Source organism: Vulpes vulpes, chromosome 12 (assembly GCF_048418805.1).
Source record: "Vulpes vulpes isolate BD-2025 chromosome 12, VulVul3, whole genome shotgun sequence".
In the NCBI taxonomy this organism is placed as follows: Eukaryota; Metazoa; Chordata; class Mammalia; order Carnivora; family Canidae; genus Vulpes; species Vulpes vulpes.
This window is the reverse complement of record NC_132791.1, coordinates 166631151-166648738: the sequence shown is the minus strand read 5'-3', so window position 1 is coordinate 166648738 and position 17588 is coordinate 166631151. Positions and strand designations below refer to the sequence as shown.

Here is a 17588-nt window from a genome sequence, read left to right as displayed (position 1 = left end):
GGACAGGTCCAGCAAGGAGCCGTGGGGAGAGCCTGAGGGGCACCGGAGGGTGCTAGCTGGTACACAGTTGTCTTCAGAGTGCCAGGAAGCTCATGAATTAGGAAGAAGCCTTTGGTGGGCTTTGAATAGATGAGGGATGTGGTCTGACATGTGTTTTAATGTGATCTGCATGGCTTTTTAACTAGGTATTGGGAATAATTATGGGGCAAAGACAGAGCAGGGAGATTATGCAGAGGACAGTGCACAAATCCAGATGTGAGAAGATGAGGCCAGAGTGCATGAAGTGAGAGATATGCCCACAGCTTGCCTATAAGAGGGACAAGAGCCAAGGACTGAAGGTTTTGACATGGAGAGTCGGAGGAGCAGGGTGGTTGTGGGGTGGGTATTGAGTGCAGTTCAGGTATGTTGAAACTGAGACCAGACACCCAGGGATGGTGTCCAGGACACTGTTGGCTACGTGGATCTGGAGTTCACGTGAGAGGTCTGAGTTGAAGGGTGGGCCTGCGTCATCAGCCACAGATGGTGTTCCAGTGCTACTGAGTGAGAAGAGGTCCTCCACTGAGCCTGGGCATCCCGCCAAGTCAGGAAGATGATGAGCACCCCCATAGAGAGAAGGGAAGGCAGGAGAGAGGCAGGTGGAGGAGGTGGGAGCAAGCCTGTGCCCGTGTTGCTGGCGGGGAGCATGGACCCACCTGGTTGGTCTAATTGGGCTAGGTTCTACAGGGAATGGAGGCAGCAAGTCTAGGCAGCTTTTAGGGGGGTGGTTTGCTCTGAAGGGGAGGAGCAAGATGGCCAGCTGAGCCCTGGGAAGGAGGGGCTGTGATGTGGAAGGGGGAGCAGAGAGGGAGGTGAGGTGGGGAGGGCCCAGGGCAAAGGCGCTTTGGGAGCCCCCAGAGCTGTGTGGATTGGAGCACATGGCCCGCTGAGGCAGTTGCCTGGTATTTGTCAGGATTTGATGTGGTTGGACTTGTCTAAATACTTACCGGTTTTAGAGGGACAGTTTCATGGTGATAATAATACGTGCTTACAGAAGACTCAGCACTCAGCTGAGGGAGGATAAAGGATGAACGTTGTCTGTACTCCCCCTCCCTGCCAGATACCAGGAAGTTCACCATGATGCCTTTACACATGCACATGGCCTGTGACTCCAGACACGCAGTTATTAGAAAACGGGATTGGGATCATATATGTACAGTTCTATAATTTTCCTTTCATATATATATATATATATATATATATATTTCTGTTAGTATTATATTCTGGAGATCTTTGCATTTGGTTCACATATTAAACCAGTCTCGCTCACATTAATGAGTGTAGTGTTTTACAGTGTGGTGTGCCATTGTTTATTCCACCATTCTCCGGAGATCGAGCACTTCGGTTGTTGATTTGGGTTGGTGGGTCCTTTTTTCATGTGCCCCAGGGGAGATGCTCTCTTCATGGGCTTGCTAGGGTCGGACTGGTCATTTCCATCAGAGACTTTATTGACATTAATCTCAGCTCAGCTGCTTTATTGTATTAAGACTGGACTACCTCCAGGACTTCTGAGAAATGGTAAATTTAATTTGCCAAAATGGCAGCCGCATGTAGTACTCTGCTCCAGTTTTCTTGGGCCTGTTGCCCTAGTTTTTCCTATTCAAACCTTCACTGTTAGCAGAATTTTAAATGACTCTCTCCTGGCAGCTGAACCGTTTTGAGTAAACGACTTGGATAGCGTGTGGCGTCCTCATTGGGAAGAGCTTGGGATTGAGGATTTTTATGGTGAGCTTGGAGGATTTTCTTAAGCCGCTCATAGAACTTTCAGAGACCAGGAAAAAGCTTGAACTAGGTGTTTGAAAACTTTCCGTTAGCCCTTCGTGAGGGATGCTATTTAACCTGGAACCTGTGAACCCAGGGCCATCTGAACGGACTTGAGGGTGCCACACTTAAGGTTAAGGCTGACTGCGTGTGACAGGTTCCAGAATATGCTGTTTTAGAGCAGGTGGTTGGTTATTTTCCGATGAGGGAAGTCTGAGGCTGGTAGTCCTGGGACATGTGGCAGCTTCCGTCTTGTTCTTTGCTCTGCTCTTCTAGTTCTTTCTGTCCCACCCTCATCTCTGGAGTCCAGCAGCAGGAGGACAAGTGGGAGGGCCATGGCCACATGCCAGCTGCCCTGTAAAGAGGTGTCCTGGAAGCTGCCATGCACCATGCCTGCACTTAAATCCCATCGGCGAGAACTGGTCACTTGGCTACAGCATGCTGCAGGAGTGGCTGGGGTAGGGGGTGGGGGGTGTCTGCCTGGTGGCCTCATGTCCCAGGAAACGAGGACTCTTACCCCGAGCATCAGGAGAACAGCTTCTGGGATAGGCAGCTATGGTTGGTGTGGGTGAAGCTCTGAAACTTGGCACAATTTTGTCTCTCTGTGCTTTTTTTTTTTTTTCCTGGAAAAGAGCTCATAGCATTTTGTTTTGTTTTAGATTTTGAAAGCAGTCAGTGACCTGAAAACGTTTAAATCCACCCCTCAAAGGTTGGGTGGGTGGTATTATCTCACTGAGGTCTTACTGCCTACATTAAGCGATTCACTGTGTCCTTTAACAGTCTTCGCTTAGGTTCTTGATTTAGACAAAGGAAGACCAAGTTTATGGCATGAGGAGCTCTTAGAGGTCATCTTCAGAGGACACAGAGGTAGCACAACACCTGTTTCTTCACATCTGACAGGCTCCTATGTCCGCTCTGCCCACTAGATATCCCTCTCACGGATGAGCACAGGCAGCAGCGTTCAGAACTCTACTCTGCAATTGAGGCCGGAATGGGGAATCCCTAGCAGTTTATGCCCATATGTTTAGATGACCGATATTTTTTTCTTCTTTTCTTTCAAGTAGGCTCCACACTGGGTGTGGGGCTCGAACTCATGACCCTGAGATCAAGACCTGAGCTGAGATCGAGCAGGATGCTTAACTGACTGAGCCATCCATGTGCCCCTATTTGACCATTTTTAAAAAGTGCTTTTTATTTCTGAAAAGGTGATAAATGCACAGGATAAAAATGCAGATATTATAAAAAGGTGAAAAGGGAAAAATAATTTCCTGTCCCTTGTATGTCCCAGGAATAGTCTGTGCATACTTAGCCTATGTCTTTAAGAAAAAAGCATGCTATACACTTCTGCCCTGCTTATGTCATGTAATTCCACGTCTTGGGAGGTGTTTCTTAGAGGCATCCGCCTCGTTCTTACACACAACTGCTTGGTGTGTCCATTGTGTGTGCCTTGTTTTAAAAACTCCTTGTTGATGGACACATAGTCCACAGTCCCTCTTTTGCATCTAAAGCAACGCCTCCATTGTTATAGGTTCTGTGGGTCTGCAGATCTCTGCACGTGGATATGAATGTGGGTGCTGGAAGGATTCCTGAGTGGTATGTGGGGTCTGGGCCATGGCCATTGGCATTGTGATTGCCCTCGCCTGCTGCCCTGGAAGGAGCCATACCCATCTACGTTGGCCCTGGAAACATTGGAGTGCGCCCACCCCTCACCCTCCTGGGACACACGTTGGTGCTCCCCTGTCTGATGGTGGAAGATGATGTCTTGTTTAACTTTGCAGTTTATAAATTGTGTGAAGGGTTGAGTTCTTCTCATGTTCAAAAGCCTTGTGCCTTCTTTTTTCTGTAAATTCCCTCTCATTTTATATGCTCATTTTCCATTAGGTTTGTTGGTTCCATTTCTTGCAAAGTCACTCCTTCGTTTCTTAGTGGCAATACTTCCATGCAGAGATGCTTCTTACCATGGGACTGTTTTCTCTGTGGCACAGTTTAGGTAGAAAGCAGGATAAGTGTCCAATCCTTTTTTTTATCATCAATGTTAATAGTTAATGACTGGGTTTGTAGCACCTTCTGAAGCTGACCTTCTGTGTTGTTAGTAGCATGAGGTCATGAACTTAAAAATAGTTTTTTGAGTCCACTGACATGGGTAACCTTGTTGATGGTCAGTGTTTCTTTCCTCTTTGGCGAGGAGGAGCTGCTTCATGTTGACTCTGCGCCCTCTGCGACGACCCCAATGTCTGTCATAGCTTCCTTACCTCTGGCCTGGCCAGGTGTTCCGGGCTCACTCTGTGTCATCCTCGTCCCAGACCTGGACTCAGTAGTCCTGGAAGCCCGGATTTCTTCTGGTGAAAAGTGGTATTTAAGCATCACAGTGTGGGCTCTCGGGATACACATTGCTCCTGATTCGACCACTGTTTCTTTGCCTTTTTGGTGAATTCTTTCTTTTTAGAGAATTAGAGTGTGTGTGCAGACATACAGCATATTTGTTCGTACTTGCGACCCAATGCACAGCCCCAGGGTGTTGTCTGACCTCTGGTTCTGCTTTCCTGGTTCCCAAGGAGTCAAAGAATGATAGAGTTGGAATATCCCGGAAGTCCTTATCTGCACATAGGGTGTTCTCAGGAAGGAATTCCAATGCCACCAGTCAGTGTGATCACAGAAAGTTGTTGGTATTTATTTTGTGTACATTCTTCCAATTTTTCTCCCCATTTTAAACAGTTAAAATTATATGTATATCAATGGGCATAGGACTCTTGTGTACAGTGCTTTTCCTTTATATTCTTCACTTAGTTCTGCTTGTAAGTCTGGAATTCTTGCCACTAACCAGTTCTTTTGTTGTCTCTTCAAGTGATTTTGGTTTTCTGAGGTTTGTTTTCTCGCAGTTTTTTCAGGAAGGGTTTATGGAATACACTCCTGAGTACTAAATGTTGATAAATGTTTGCTGCCTTTACACTTGAAAGTCATTTTGTCTGGATATAAAATTCTTGCCTCATGTTTCTTTGAGTATCTTATATATGTTAGTCTATTTTTTTTGTTGTTGTTGTAGTTTGATAATTTTTCCCCCTACTTTAAGTCACCTGGTCTTTTAGCTTGGATGTGTAAAGAAATTTCTCTCTTTTCTCTCAATAATGTTTTCATTAGAATGTATCTTGGGATTGGGTATCTGTCTTCACCTCCCCCCGCCCCCCCCAAGTTTGTGATGTGTCTCTTTAGTAAGTAGTTTCAGAGTTTCCCCCTTCCAGAGAGTTGCCTTGACTCACACTCTTGGGCACTCTGTCCTTGGGCTTTGCCCTCCTGGAGCCGCCACCTCCACGTCCACTGGGCCATCTTTGCCCACTGTTTGTGCTCCTCTTTCTTGAACTATTTTCTTTCATCTCTTATTCTTAAAATTTTCCTCCACTTCTCATTTCCTGTGCCTGGTTCCTTTTGGTTTCCTTCATCTCTGACCCTCTTGGGTTCTATCCCTGCACTTTTGTACTTTGTAATGCTGGCTTAGGGTTCACCGTGAACCTTGTCCCTCAAAGCATGCTTTCATGGTCTTTAGTGGCATTATTTTCCTCTTTATTCTCTTTTAAAATATATTATCTTTGCATGAGATTGGACTTCAGTGTTTTCTGTTGTTCATTTTCATGTGGAATTAATTTTCCTGAATATTTAGAAGGCAAGCATGATTTAGAATAGTTTTTTCTAATTTCATTGTTCTAGAGCTCTATATTCTATTGATTTTAGAAAGTTTTAAAATGCAGCAGTTTATTTTCTGAGCTCTCCTGGCTTTGATTTTTTCCCCCATCTCCCATCCCCCCCCCCTTTTTAAAGTAGGCTCTACACCTAACATGGGGCTCGAACTTACAACACTGAGATCAAGAGTCACATGCTATACCAGCTGAACCAGCCAGGTGCCCCTTTCTCTCCCACCTTTCATTTCATTCCCACCAATCAGACTTTCATTTTCCTCTCACTTTTCCCTGTCCTATACATCTGGTATTCTATTCCTAGTCATTTCTTTTTAGTGTATTTAGCCTAGAAGGGAGGATAATTAGCTCTGAGAGTTCCTGGGGCCCAGACTGTTCTAGGCCTTCTGGATGCTTCTACAAAGGCCTTTGCAGTTTTCTGCCCTTGGACTCTGCTCACCTCCTGGTTGCAGCTGCTGTCATCAGGTGGACCGATTGCTTCTTTCTGCTTCCTGCTTCATCCCTCTTCCACCACAGTGATCTTGTAGCTCTCAGTGGTTTATCCCAACTTGCTGGTATTTTGGGGCTCATTAGGACACCTCATCACTCAATCTTGTTGTGGATGTTGACCTGGAGTTTGTTCTTACTATCCTAGTTGCTCATATGTTTTTATGGGTGGGGGGGTTGGGGAGGGTTGGAAACCTACGGCACTCTGTCCTGGTGCCTGGGGAGGCCTCCTTTCCCTTCCCCGTAGTGTGTCATCAGTTTCTCCTTTGTTGAGGACCCTTGGTGCTTGAGTACTTCATTCAGTGTTGTGTCAGGTGTATTAGCTGTGAATAAAAATGCCTTTGCGATCTTATATTTGATCGTGCATTTATGTAAAAATGTTACACATACTCTATAAAGGAAGGTTTAACGTAGGAGCTTAACATATGAGTTCCTCCTTTTACAAATTTTGTCTCTAAGAAATTCTATAAATTTTAAATCTGGTTGAAGGAGAAGAGCCACACTATTTAAAGGATATAAGAATGTGTGTGACACCTCCAAATTTAACTTCATGCCTCTTGGACTTACTTATTAAAAGGAGATGTCATTAGGCCCCTAGTTGAAAGTAGGTGATCGGAAAGTTAATTTGACTCCTCCTGCCCCACAGGAATGGTGACTGGGGGCTGTGAGCACTTCAGTGGTGAGAGGAACTGTGCCACAGAATGGAGGGCATTGCTCCTGCCCTCAAAGAACATGGAGCCAGGTTGTGGAAAGATCAATAAATGGTTTATTTTAAAAATATTTATTTATAAATAATTAAAACATAAAGTATAATATGTGAAAATATTATGGTGACATTGATCCTAAAGATCTCCAGGACATACTGTTTTTAAGTAGTATGTTTAGATCTGTGTATAGATAGCCCATATCTGGCATAACGTGAACTCATTTTTGTTTTGGAAGATAAGGTCCTTCTTGACCTAATCAAAGTGTTTCAGGAGCAAGAAGAAAGGAACTGCCTGTTCCAGATATGGTTTTTAGCTCAGGGATGATGGCTCAAACCCCTGCCCTAGAGGGTGACAGGACAGCAGTGCTCCCAGGGCCATGGTCGTGAGGTGGTGCTGTGGTTTGGGTCTGCTCTGGAAGCCAGAGGAAAGCAAAACAGAGGTACTTAGTTGGGGGGGGGGGCACTTTGAGTAGCAGAAAGGGAATATGGGAGCACCCTTGGAGAAGAAGGGTCCACTCAGGTAAAATCCAGGAAGCAGGGTACGTGTTCCAGTTGGAGAACAGCAGTGGGCATGCAGTAGTTCTCCCGGGTGCGATACAGGTTGATGATGGGCAAGTGTACTTCCACGGAAGGCAGGGCCCCACTGAGACTACCAGCATGGGGATGGCCTGGTCAGGCCATCACAAGAAGCTGGCTTGGGAGGTGGCGTAGGGAGTGGACCAAGGAAGTGGGAGACCGTCAGGTAGGGGCTGGTCTAGTGGGCAAAGATGGAGACAGTGAGCAGGGTTTGCAAACTGCTTCCGGCTTCTCAGAGAACACTGCCATGTGGTGGTTGAAGCCAGGAGAGCCCTGTATTAAACCTTGCGCAGCACCTGACGTGCTCTGAGATATACCTGCTTAGTAGTTTGTCTCACGTCCCAGGTCACGATCGTGATCTCCCTGTCTGTCTTGATTTTGTAGGTGGCAGAAACCCAGCCCTCCGTGAATCTGATTCCTGCCCCCTCACCGGCCACTCTCTTCTCTCTCTGGATGATGTCAGAACAGGATCTGGCGGATGTGGTGCAGATTGCTGTGGAAGACCTGAGTCCTGGTCACCCAGGTACGGCGCTGTGGGACAGTAGGTGGATTCTTATACTCTCTTCTTCACAAATCCAGAAGCACTTCCAGAAATTTTCTTTCCTTTAAAAGTAAAGCAAGAGAAGAAGTGATACATGTGCTAGGCATGGAGGGTGGACATATCAGCGCCGCATCCATCCATCCTGAGGGACAGCCCCCCAGCACCCGCCTGCAGCAGTCCTGTGACACTCAGGCTTCCACAGCTTTCCTCCTTACAGCTTCCTGCCTTTACAATCCATTTCTGTAATGCACATTAGAAACCTTGCTTTGTTGGTGTGGACAAATCTGCCTCAGGTGTAGCCCAACCGCTGGACCTCTTTCCCATACACACCATTTACCTTGTGTGCACTGTTTTCTCTCCCTGTATGCCCTGCAGCAGAGAGCCTTGCTGGGATCTCTTGGCAAATATTTTTGTAGGGTAAGTTCCCAGAAGTAGAATTGCTCTGTATGTTCAAAATTTTGATAAGACACTGACAGATTTCCCAGAAATGTTTATTGATTCTTTCATTGACTGTGTGTGAGAACAACTTTATTCCTGTACTTTTGTTAAGGCTGGTAATTTTTCTTAATGATGCTAACAGCACACATCTACTTTGAAACTTTAAATATTTGTTTTGAGAAGACTCTTTATAAAAGAAACTGTAAAATTGAGGAATTCTATCTATGAAAAAGCTTTGTCTATACATTTATTTTAGAAGATTTCTTTGTAAATTTCTTTTTCTTTCTTCTCTTTTTTAATGTTTGATGTGAGAAGTGCACACAACAAAATCACTGGGTCTTACAGTTGCCTGGTTATTATTTTTGGAATAGTAGGATTGAAATGCTGACTTTTTTTTCCCCCACAGAAAAGACGATTTAGAAATCTCTTAAGAAAGTAGGAAGATGTGTATCTTTTATGATCTGTTTGATATATTAGCTGAAAACAATTCATTTGAAAAATAAGAGAAAAAACTTCATTTGGAACTTAGTTGTGGTCTGGAAGGGAGAGCAGTGTAAATTATTTTAGAATTAAACGAGCGGTCACAAAGAAATAGAGGCACTCCTTCAGAAATGCTGTGCCTTTTTCCTTATTTTGCCTCTACTTTGTTTATAAGAACTGCTGTCACCTGTTGGCTGGTGATATCAAGAGCCTGTCAAGTCATTGGACAAAGTTAGGGCCTGTGAGTGTAGCTGTGTGACCAGTCTTTTCTGTGAAAGCTGACCAGTTTGTTGAGAGTGAGAACTTGCAGCCTTGGCCTCATTAGCACCATGCCTTAGATGCCACTGAGATAAATACATACATACATACATGCATACATAAGAGAACCACTATCACTGCCCATAAAAATTTAAAAAATAACTTCATATTTTGGTAGGTGAATGACTGTTCCTTTAGAAAACATACACTGAGATGTTATAAAAGTGTTTCAATTACATAAATTTTAAACCTTTTTAGAACAATTAGAATTCTGGACTGTTAACTTTCTAAATAAATTGTTTCTCTGGAGATTATAGTTCAAATAAGGCTTAGAAAAACCATTTCTAACCTTGGTTTTGTCCAGTCTGTGTTCCTTACATAACTGGGGACTATAGTTTATTGACTGTTTGATGAGACCATTATGTGCACGGCTCTCTGAGGCCTTCGTACACAGAAAGCTTCCAATGCCTGGTCCAGAAGAGCTTGCACACACCCAGCAAATACCATGGTGCATGCATGTGTTTGCCTTCAGAGTGGGCTTAAGATGGAGATGATTTTGTCCTTCATTTCTAAAATACAAACTTTTAAAATTTAGAAGTAGTTAAACAAGGAGGAGAAATAAAAGTGTCCCATGATCCTAGCAGTAGAACTGCTTATTGACATGGCAATCTACTTTTTTTCTGATTTCCACTTAAAACAAAGATGTGTAGGTTTCTCTGCATCTGCACATCCTCCCCCTGTAGCTGCACTCTCTTAACCTATCTAGCATGGATGTAGGTTTGCAGACTTTATCAGGCCTGGCCTTCCAGTTGATTGGTCTGGCTTTAAAACGAACATTGAGTTCTTTTATCTAATTCTAAAAGTAATGTGTGCAAAATTATAAAAAGCAATGCAGGCAATGTGTGTAAATATAGCAAAGGATGAAGAGGGAAGTATATTTGCAACTGTACCACCCATAGAAGGTTGTTGCTGGAACGCTGGCATGTCCTCCTCCATCATCCGCCGTGGACACACTTCCTTTGACACGTCGCTCTGCTGCCCTTTGCTTAAAGCTGGAAGTACTTCATGCTGCTGCAGGTCATCTTTTCCATAATTATAGGAACTAGCTGTGTGGCTCTGGACAAGTTGCTGAACCTCACTGGACTTGCTTCCTATTCAGCAAATTAAAAGAACTGGAATAATGACTGCCAGGATCTCTGTCTTCCAGTCCTGGGACAGTTCACCAGTTTCCAATGGTAGTAAATAGATGAAAGTTTTTGAGAACTTGTGTTTTGCTAACCACAAACACTTGTAGGCATGGATTTTTCCTTTTACTTAATTAAATGGGCATTGATTTCCACACATTTCTGTGGAGGTGGTTGAGCATTCCCTGCTGCCCATGACCCACAGTGTGCTTCCCCAAACCTTTTGGTAGGCAGGGTAATTCTTGTTTTGTTGGTCCTTGGCTTGTTTCTGCAGATACAGATAATTTACCTCTAGGAAATCAGTTTACAGCTCTTATCTAGGATGCATGAAGGGTTTGTGTTTGAGCCACAGGACTAATCATCATCTTTAAATTTTGGGGTTTTGTGATGAGGTTGTGATGATGCAGGCTTCAAGGCATTGGCACAAAACAAATCGAGATTCTGATTTGGAACCTCAGTGTGCACAACCTGTCAGCCTGTAATGCTTTGATTGAGGTGGGGACAGGGCACCTGGCTCTCCCTGAAGCCTCCCTCAACAGATAAGGAGGACAGATGTGGACAGCTTTGTGTGAAGGCGGCAGGGGAGAGGCATTGTGCCACAGCTGGGATCACAGTGGGAGCTGGTTTGAGTTCTAGCATCCACACGGGGCTGCAGGGAAGGTGACTCAGTCTCCCTGAGTGGAGGTGGCTGGGCATTTGATGGTTCTGGGAGGGCTGTGGAGGAGCAGGGATGTGCTCAGACAGCATTGTCTGAGCAAGGCAGATGGTGGTACCTGTCACAGCCAGTCTGTCCTGCTTGACTGGAATGTGGGATGCACTTGAAAGGTGGGATGAATGATGCCCCAAAGTGTACGTGCGCTCTGGCTTATTCCCATGAATGCCATGGCAAACATGCTTCTGCTCATGTTCCACATGTACACTGGTATGGTCCCACTCACCAGTACTCACTCTGTAGAATACATTCCCAAACTCGTATGACCATCAGAAAGTGAGTTGAAGCCACTAAGCAGGAGGGCCAAGTGACAGATGTCCATGTGTGGCAGTGCAGGATGAAGGAGAAATACTCTGTGCAGTGGACACTGGCAACTCCAGGCAAAGAGAGGACAAGGGAAAATACTGCAGTGATGTGGGAAGGTCCTCATGGTAATCCCTGAGGACAAATGCTGAATGGGACATTCTGTCCACAACTGCAGGTCTGTTTCTGGATTGGCGATCTGGGGCCAAGGTTCAGGAATGGAGAGAAGTGTGGTTCACAGAGATGATGTGATTGTGGACAGTTCTGGTGTTTGTGTTTATCTTTGGTGTGTGCTTGTAGTGAACTTGGGATAGAGGGGAGGGGGCCGGCCCTGACCGTGGGTGGAGCCACTGTGGGGGGGCAGGAACTGGGCAAAGCAGCACCCTGGCAGGGAGTGCTTGCGGTATGGCCATGTCACGTCTGAGCCTAGGAAGGTGATATGCACACTGTGGGTTTGATTTTCAAATGAGGTGGCCAATGGACAGGCCTTGAACTGAAGAGAAGGCCTCACTGTTCTTGGGTTTTGTGAAGCTGGAAGCCCTGGGGCAGAGGCGCTGGCTCCTGTGTGTGGAGTCTCAGAGTGACAGGAGCTAGGACAGAGTCTGGTGCCTGGGGATGGGAGGCTGAGCCACGTGGGTGCAGGGTGGCGGCAGCCGCAGTGCTCACACTTGCTGTGTCTGCGTCGGTTTGCAGTCGTTCTAGAGAACCATGTGGTGGCAGATGACGACGAGCCGGCCCTGAAGCGCCAGCGCCTGGAGATCAACTGCCAGGACCCCTCCATCAAGGTGAGAGCTGCCAGGGCTGCCCGCACCCTTGTACCTGGGGCCCCACAGAGGGTGGTCCCCTGACCCGGAGGGGTTTCCCACATGGCCCTCTCAGAGTTGGTGAAGACGGGACTTCCCTGTGCCTTTGCAGCTCTGTGGTGAGGAATCCACTTGGGCTGGGGGCCACTGCTATCACAGGGCTGTGATCAACCCATGGCTGGCCAAGACACAAGCATGTTGGTTCTTGAGAAGCTCAGTTGGCTACTCGTGCACTTACGGCCCCCATAGCCCCGCTCCCTGTCCCCTGGTTCCCTGTCCCTACACCCCCCAAGGTGTCTGCTATGGGCATTCCTCCCCTTCCCCACCCCCAAAGTTGAGGGTGGAAGAGAAGACAAGCAAATTCCCATTTGTTGAGCATTGCCCAGGCTCTGGCCAGCTGTGGGGACCAGTGCGAGGTGTTCCTGGGTGCGGGTGTGGGTGTGTGGCCGGTTGGCTTAGCCTGGAGGTGGGGGCGGGGGGTGGGGGTGGCTATGACTGTCACAGGAAACAAGGGGCTCTCCAGGCCGAGGGTGGGCTGCCAGGGATCTTGCTGGGAGGAAGCAGGGGAGAAAGTGGGTCAGTTCAGGGTACCTGAGCCCTCAGAGTGGCAGCTGGAGATGCCGTGCTGGCCACTGGGTGGCAGGCTTGCCGTGCACAAGCGGCACCCTGAACTGCTGTTGTGTGTTCTGCTGTGGGCTGGGCTCCCGCCTGGGGATGGTGTTCCACAGTGACCCTGGCTCAGTGGGAGCGCCTGTCCTGGTCTCTGCGTGTGCTTCTGCTGAAACAAAGGAGTCAAAATGCAGGGCCACTTCTGTTGCTGTAGATGCATTTGGAATTGGGCAGTCACCCTGCAATCACAGCATCCCTTCTGAGCAGTTTCTTTTTTCCATTTGCAGTCATTCCTGTACTCCATTAACCAGACAATCTGCTTACGGTTGGATAGTATCGAAGCCAAGCTGCAGGCTCTGGAGGCTACTTGCAAATCATTAGAAGAGAAACTGGACCTGGTCACGAACAAGCAACACAGCCCCATCCAGGTCCCCATGGTGGCAGGCTCGCCACTCGGTGCGACCCAGACGTGCAACAAAGTGCGATGGTAAGAGTGGTATGGAGGGCGGGCCTCCTGCTCACCAGGCTTCCCAGCCTGGCCTGGCCGCTGGAGTCGCCTTGCATGTGGCTCTGTGGCTCTGAGTTTAGTTAGCTGCAACCTTGACACGTGACACCCAGCCCGGCTGCCTTGAAGTCGTTCCCGTGGTTTCTGTTGGGCAGAAGCCACACTAATGCATCTTTTCTCTGGAACTGAGCCATCAGATCTTTGAAGATGTGCATCTCTCTCTTTTTTTTCTGTTCTGCATGGCTTGTGTACACATAGGTAGTGTTTATCAATTTTATTGGAGATACCAGATTTTCCATTCATAGCAGTAGTTTTTATTGTGCCTTTTAAAAAACCCTTTAGAATCTCATGTCAGTGATGGGTGTAGTAGTCTCTGTACTGTTTGAGTAGAGACTTGATAAGAATTTACTTAGATGGAAGGGGTTCCTCAGAGTGTTCATGTATCGGCCTGTTCATGTATCATTCGTCCTTGGGACCTCTGAGGTGCTGGCGCTCCTGAGGTGAGCTCCGTCAGTCTTGGTATCCTTCTCTTCTCCCACAGCTGGCTCCTAAGAAGTCCTGTCTATGGTGGTGGCAGAATTTGTCTTTGTAGTTGATGAGAGCTTGAAGCATTTTTGCTGACAGGCCCCTTCTGTCCTGGCCTTGCTGCAGTGTCTGCAGAGTCCACCCTGTTCCAATGCTCCAGAGTCAGGAGCAGCATTAGGGGCCTGGTAGACTTTTTCAGGGGGATGTGGGGGTGGAGGAGGGGTTCCTGGTGTGCTTTGGGGATGCCACATGCTTCACTTTCATGGTAGACACCTGTTCTGGTTTGTCCGGGACAGCTGTGGATGACATCTGCTGTGTGGGTATAACTAGCAGTGTCTCCAAGGACTCCGGAGTGTCCTTGTGTGTTTGCCACACTGCATGGCCCCACACCTCCTCTCTGGGTCTGAGGGAAGAGGGGATAATCCACGGTGTTGCTCTGAGACAGGCCTCTGGCCCTGTGTTTCTGCCAGCAGACATTTGTTGAACTTGCTCTCTGCAGGCAGGGACACTCAACCCTATCAGAACCAGCATCTTCCATACAGAATAGTTTTTCTGTGATGCCTTCTTACCCTAAAATATGATGTTTAGAAAATATTTGTAATGGAAAAATGAGCGTAATGTCTTAGGTGTAATGTGAAGAGAAATAAAAGGGTATAAGGTATAATAAAATAATATGTGTTTTTGACTTGTAAACTATTGGGTGAAGTACATAAGGAGGCAGTGAGTAGGCCAGATGCCCAAACCTCGTATGTGGAGCTGTAGTGACAGGGAGAGCTGTTGTGCTTGACCACACAATGCTGGGAACTCAGGTACCAGGTAGAAATGGAATCTTACAAAGTGATGAGCAATGCTTGATGAAGTTCCAAATAATGCAAAATGTAATTTTTTCTACACTTGAATTGCTGGAAAATTTGTTACAGTAGAACTATCCAAAAGTATTTTGTGAATAAACATTGAATAGAGTAAGATTTTAGGCTCAGAAAGTTGTTAACAATCATGTTTTTCCTCATATGAGCATCTGGGACATTTGAAGTTTGTGCAGCAAGACTTTTTGTTAGATGAGACTCTGTCATGTGCTGAAGGATATTTTAATCTTCTTGGCCCACACTCACTAAATCCCAGTAGTGTCTCGTAAATGTGATGACCAGTGTGTTGCACTGGATTTCAGAGCCCCCGGCCCACCCCACCCCCAGAACCTCTCTTGGGAACTGCTATTCTGAGGAGTGAGAAGGGAAAGAATGACCTGCAGCTTCCATCTCATAGGCACGAAGCTGGTGTGTGTGGACGATGGTCTCCTTAGTTTGTCACTTTCTTACCTGTGCTTGAAAGAGCTACTCTTCATGATTTGGGAGACATGTAGACAAAGTACATCCATCCACATCCCGCTGTTGAATACTTGTGACAGTTCCAGCAGGGTCACGTGGACGAGTTCAAGGTCTGAAGAGTGCTGTTGCAGGTGTGGTTTGGACCTGGCAAGCACCTTCTTTTGGGATTCCTTCTGTGTCCAGAGCAGGGCCCCCATATTCTTGGGAAAACAGGCCTCTTCATGCCACACAGGCTGCCCTGGTCTGAAGCCTTGGGGTGACCGGGGCTAGGTCACATAGTTTTATCAACTGTCCATTTCCACTTTCCTCATCTTGAAAAACAGGACAAGATGAAGGTGACCTAGGCCTGCCTTTGGACTCTTTTGGCCTCTCCTATAGTTTAAAGGATGCAGCTAATGGGTGGGGGAGGAAGTGGCCCTGCTTCTTTTGGGCTTGTGCCCCTAGACTGGTGTGCCATTTTCCTCTGGGCTTTGGGTTGTCTGATGACGGAGTGGCTCACTTGGATAAAGGCATTTCCAGGCTGCAGGAAGCAACCGGCTTTTTCAGCTCTCTTCAGCATTTTTGTGATTGCAGGGCTAGTGGGGAGACCCCATCAGTAGAAATTCCACCGTGCTTCCTGCTGCCAGCTATGGCTTAGACCTGCTATGGTTTTCTCCGTGTAAGATTTCATGGAGTAACAAGAGGTAGAGTAAAAGGAAAGTTTTCAGATACTGACTCAGATGTCTAATTTCATCAATCCATTGTCAGTTAGGTTTTATACCTTTAAAGAATTGTCCTGGTGACAAAATCAAACCATTATAGAATGCATTTACTATGTCTTGGCACAAGGTCTCAATATCGTTAGTGAAATGATTACATACAGAAACTGACAGGAGAGTGATAAAAGGGACGACAGTCCCTTCTCTGTTCTCTCCAAAGCATGGTTTTAAATAGGATGTATACATATGATCTTTAAAGAAATGAGAGTTGAAAACTGCTAACATAAAATTTTGGGAAGAATAGATAAGAATTTAATCCCAGTATATCAGTGAAGAAATGTATAGTTTAATTAGCAAGTTATTCATTTGTGAACACAGAAATCATTGAAAATTGTACGTATCAAGTATGGATGGTGAGTGGGACAAAGAGGAGAGAAGTTTCCAAAACAAACTAAAAATGACTTAACATTCTGAGTAATGAAGTACTTTTACCAAATACTTACTTGGCCTCAGGTATTTAAGATAAAAATTAGAGGTATATAAGTTCTGGATAATTTTATGTGCAAACCATATGCTTTTAAGAAGAACTTAAGATCCCTTAGGCCCATTTGCATTTGTTGTGCATGATTGGTGGGGAGTCTGAGTATAATTGGGGCAGACAGATGGAGGTTTCTTCAGGTACAAAAGATTCTCGGTAGTACATGAGAAGCTGTCCCCTCAAACAGTCGCCCGTCCATTCAGTGAGGCTGCCTGTGGCCCAGGTCAGCCCCGACCCCGCGGTGTGCAGCTCAGGCCCTCCACACTCCAAGACCCACTCACCTGCTGGTGTCTGCTGACTGCAGGCCCACACAGGACTGTCCTCTTAACTCTAAGAGTTCCTTACGTCTCCTTACTCCCTGGAATGCAGAAGGCAACAGAATGCAGCCAACCTCACCTGCCATCTAGGATCCAGATTTTTCAGATTCTGCACCTGAATGAGATTTACCATATAAATTCAAGAAAAAGCAGTGAAATAAAGAAAATGTTTTTCTTTGATGCTAAAGCTTACTCATTGTACTACAAATGTCTGTGAGGGTGTTTGGAGGGGTTCCATGCAAGGATGGTGCCCTCCCTGGGGGAGAAGGAGATGGACTTGGATCACTGCAGGTAGATGCTTTAGTTCATTGAAGGGGCACCACAGATTCGGATTTTGCATAACCTCCAAGGCTTGACCTCTGAGGCTGCCTTCACGCTGGTGCTGAAAGTGGCAGATGGCTGGAGAGCCCCATCACAAGCTGTGCAGTCCCTGTACGGAGGCTCATCCTCTCAGGGACTTTTCTGTCTTACAGTGTGGACTGGAGGGATCAGGTGTATGGACAGGGATGCTTACATAGATGGGTATAGAAATTCCTCCTTGGCACTTCTTTGAAGCTAGACACAGCTATTGGAAGAGAGTGCAGTGAGCAGGACGTGGCTGAGTGTGGCTCTGCCCCTGTGGATGGCTGCTCGAAGGCTGGCAGGACTGTGCCAAGCAGTGCCCAGCTCACGGGACAGGGTACCTGCTTGTCCAGCGGTGTCTTGTAGGGATGGGTCAGACAGCAACACAGACCTGGGTGTTCCAGATTTGTTTTCATTAATGGATGTACTGGCTAATTAGAAAAATGCTTGTGTTTCTTACTTTGTGTGTTTCTTTTAAAAGCAGTATGTTTTTATATTTTTGTGTACAAATGGTTTATTTTTATTGAGATATAATTGCCCTACAACAGTTTATTTTTAAAAACTTAATTTTTGTTTTAGAGTTTTAGTGTGTTTCTACAATTTTATTTATTTATTTTTAAAGATTTTATTTGTTAGAGAGAGAGACACACATAGAGCATGAGCAGGGGTTGGGGCAGAGGGAGAGGGAGAAGCAGGCTCCCCGTTGAGCAGGGACCCCGACGCGGGGCTTGATCCCAAGACCCTGAAATTATGACC

The 17588-nt window shown here is 46.3% G+C and overlaps 1 protein-coding gene across 6 annotated transcripts in view; it reads left to right on the top strand.

Moving 5' to 3' along the window:
- Positions 1-17588, top strand: part of BANP (BTG3 associated nuclear protein) — a 105420-nt gene that overhangs the window by 18086 nt on the left and 69746 nt on the right. For all 6 annotated transcript variants that reach the window (XM_026004967.2, XM_026004966.2, XM_026004965.2 and 3 more), the window contains 3 exons: positions 7639-7777; positions 11864-11955; positions 12870-13069. In XM_026004967.2, coding sequence (XP_025860752.1) covers positions 7708-7777; positions 11864-11955; positions 12870-13069 — 362 coding nt within the window. In that variant the 5' untranslated portion in view covers positions 7639-7707. The remainder of the gene's footprint in view (positions 1-7638; positions 7778-11863; positions 11956-12869; positions 13070-17588) is intronic.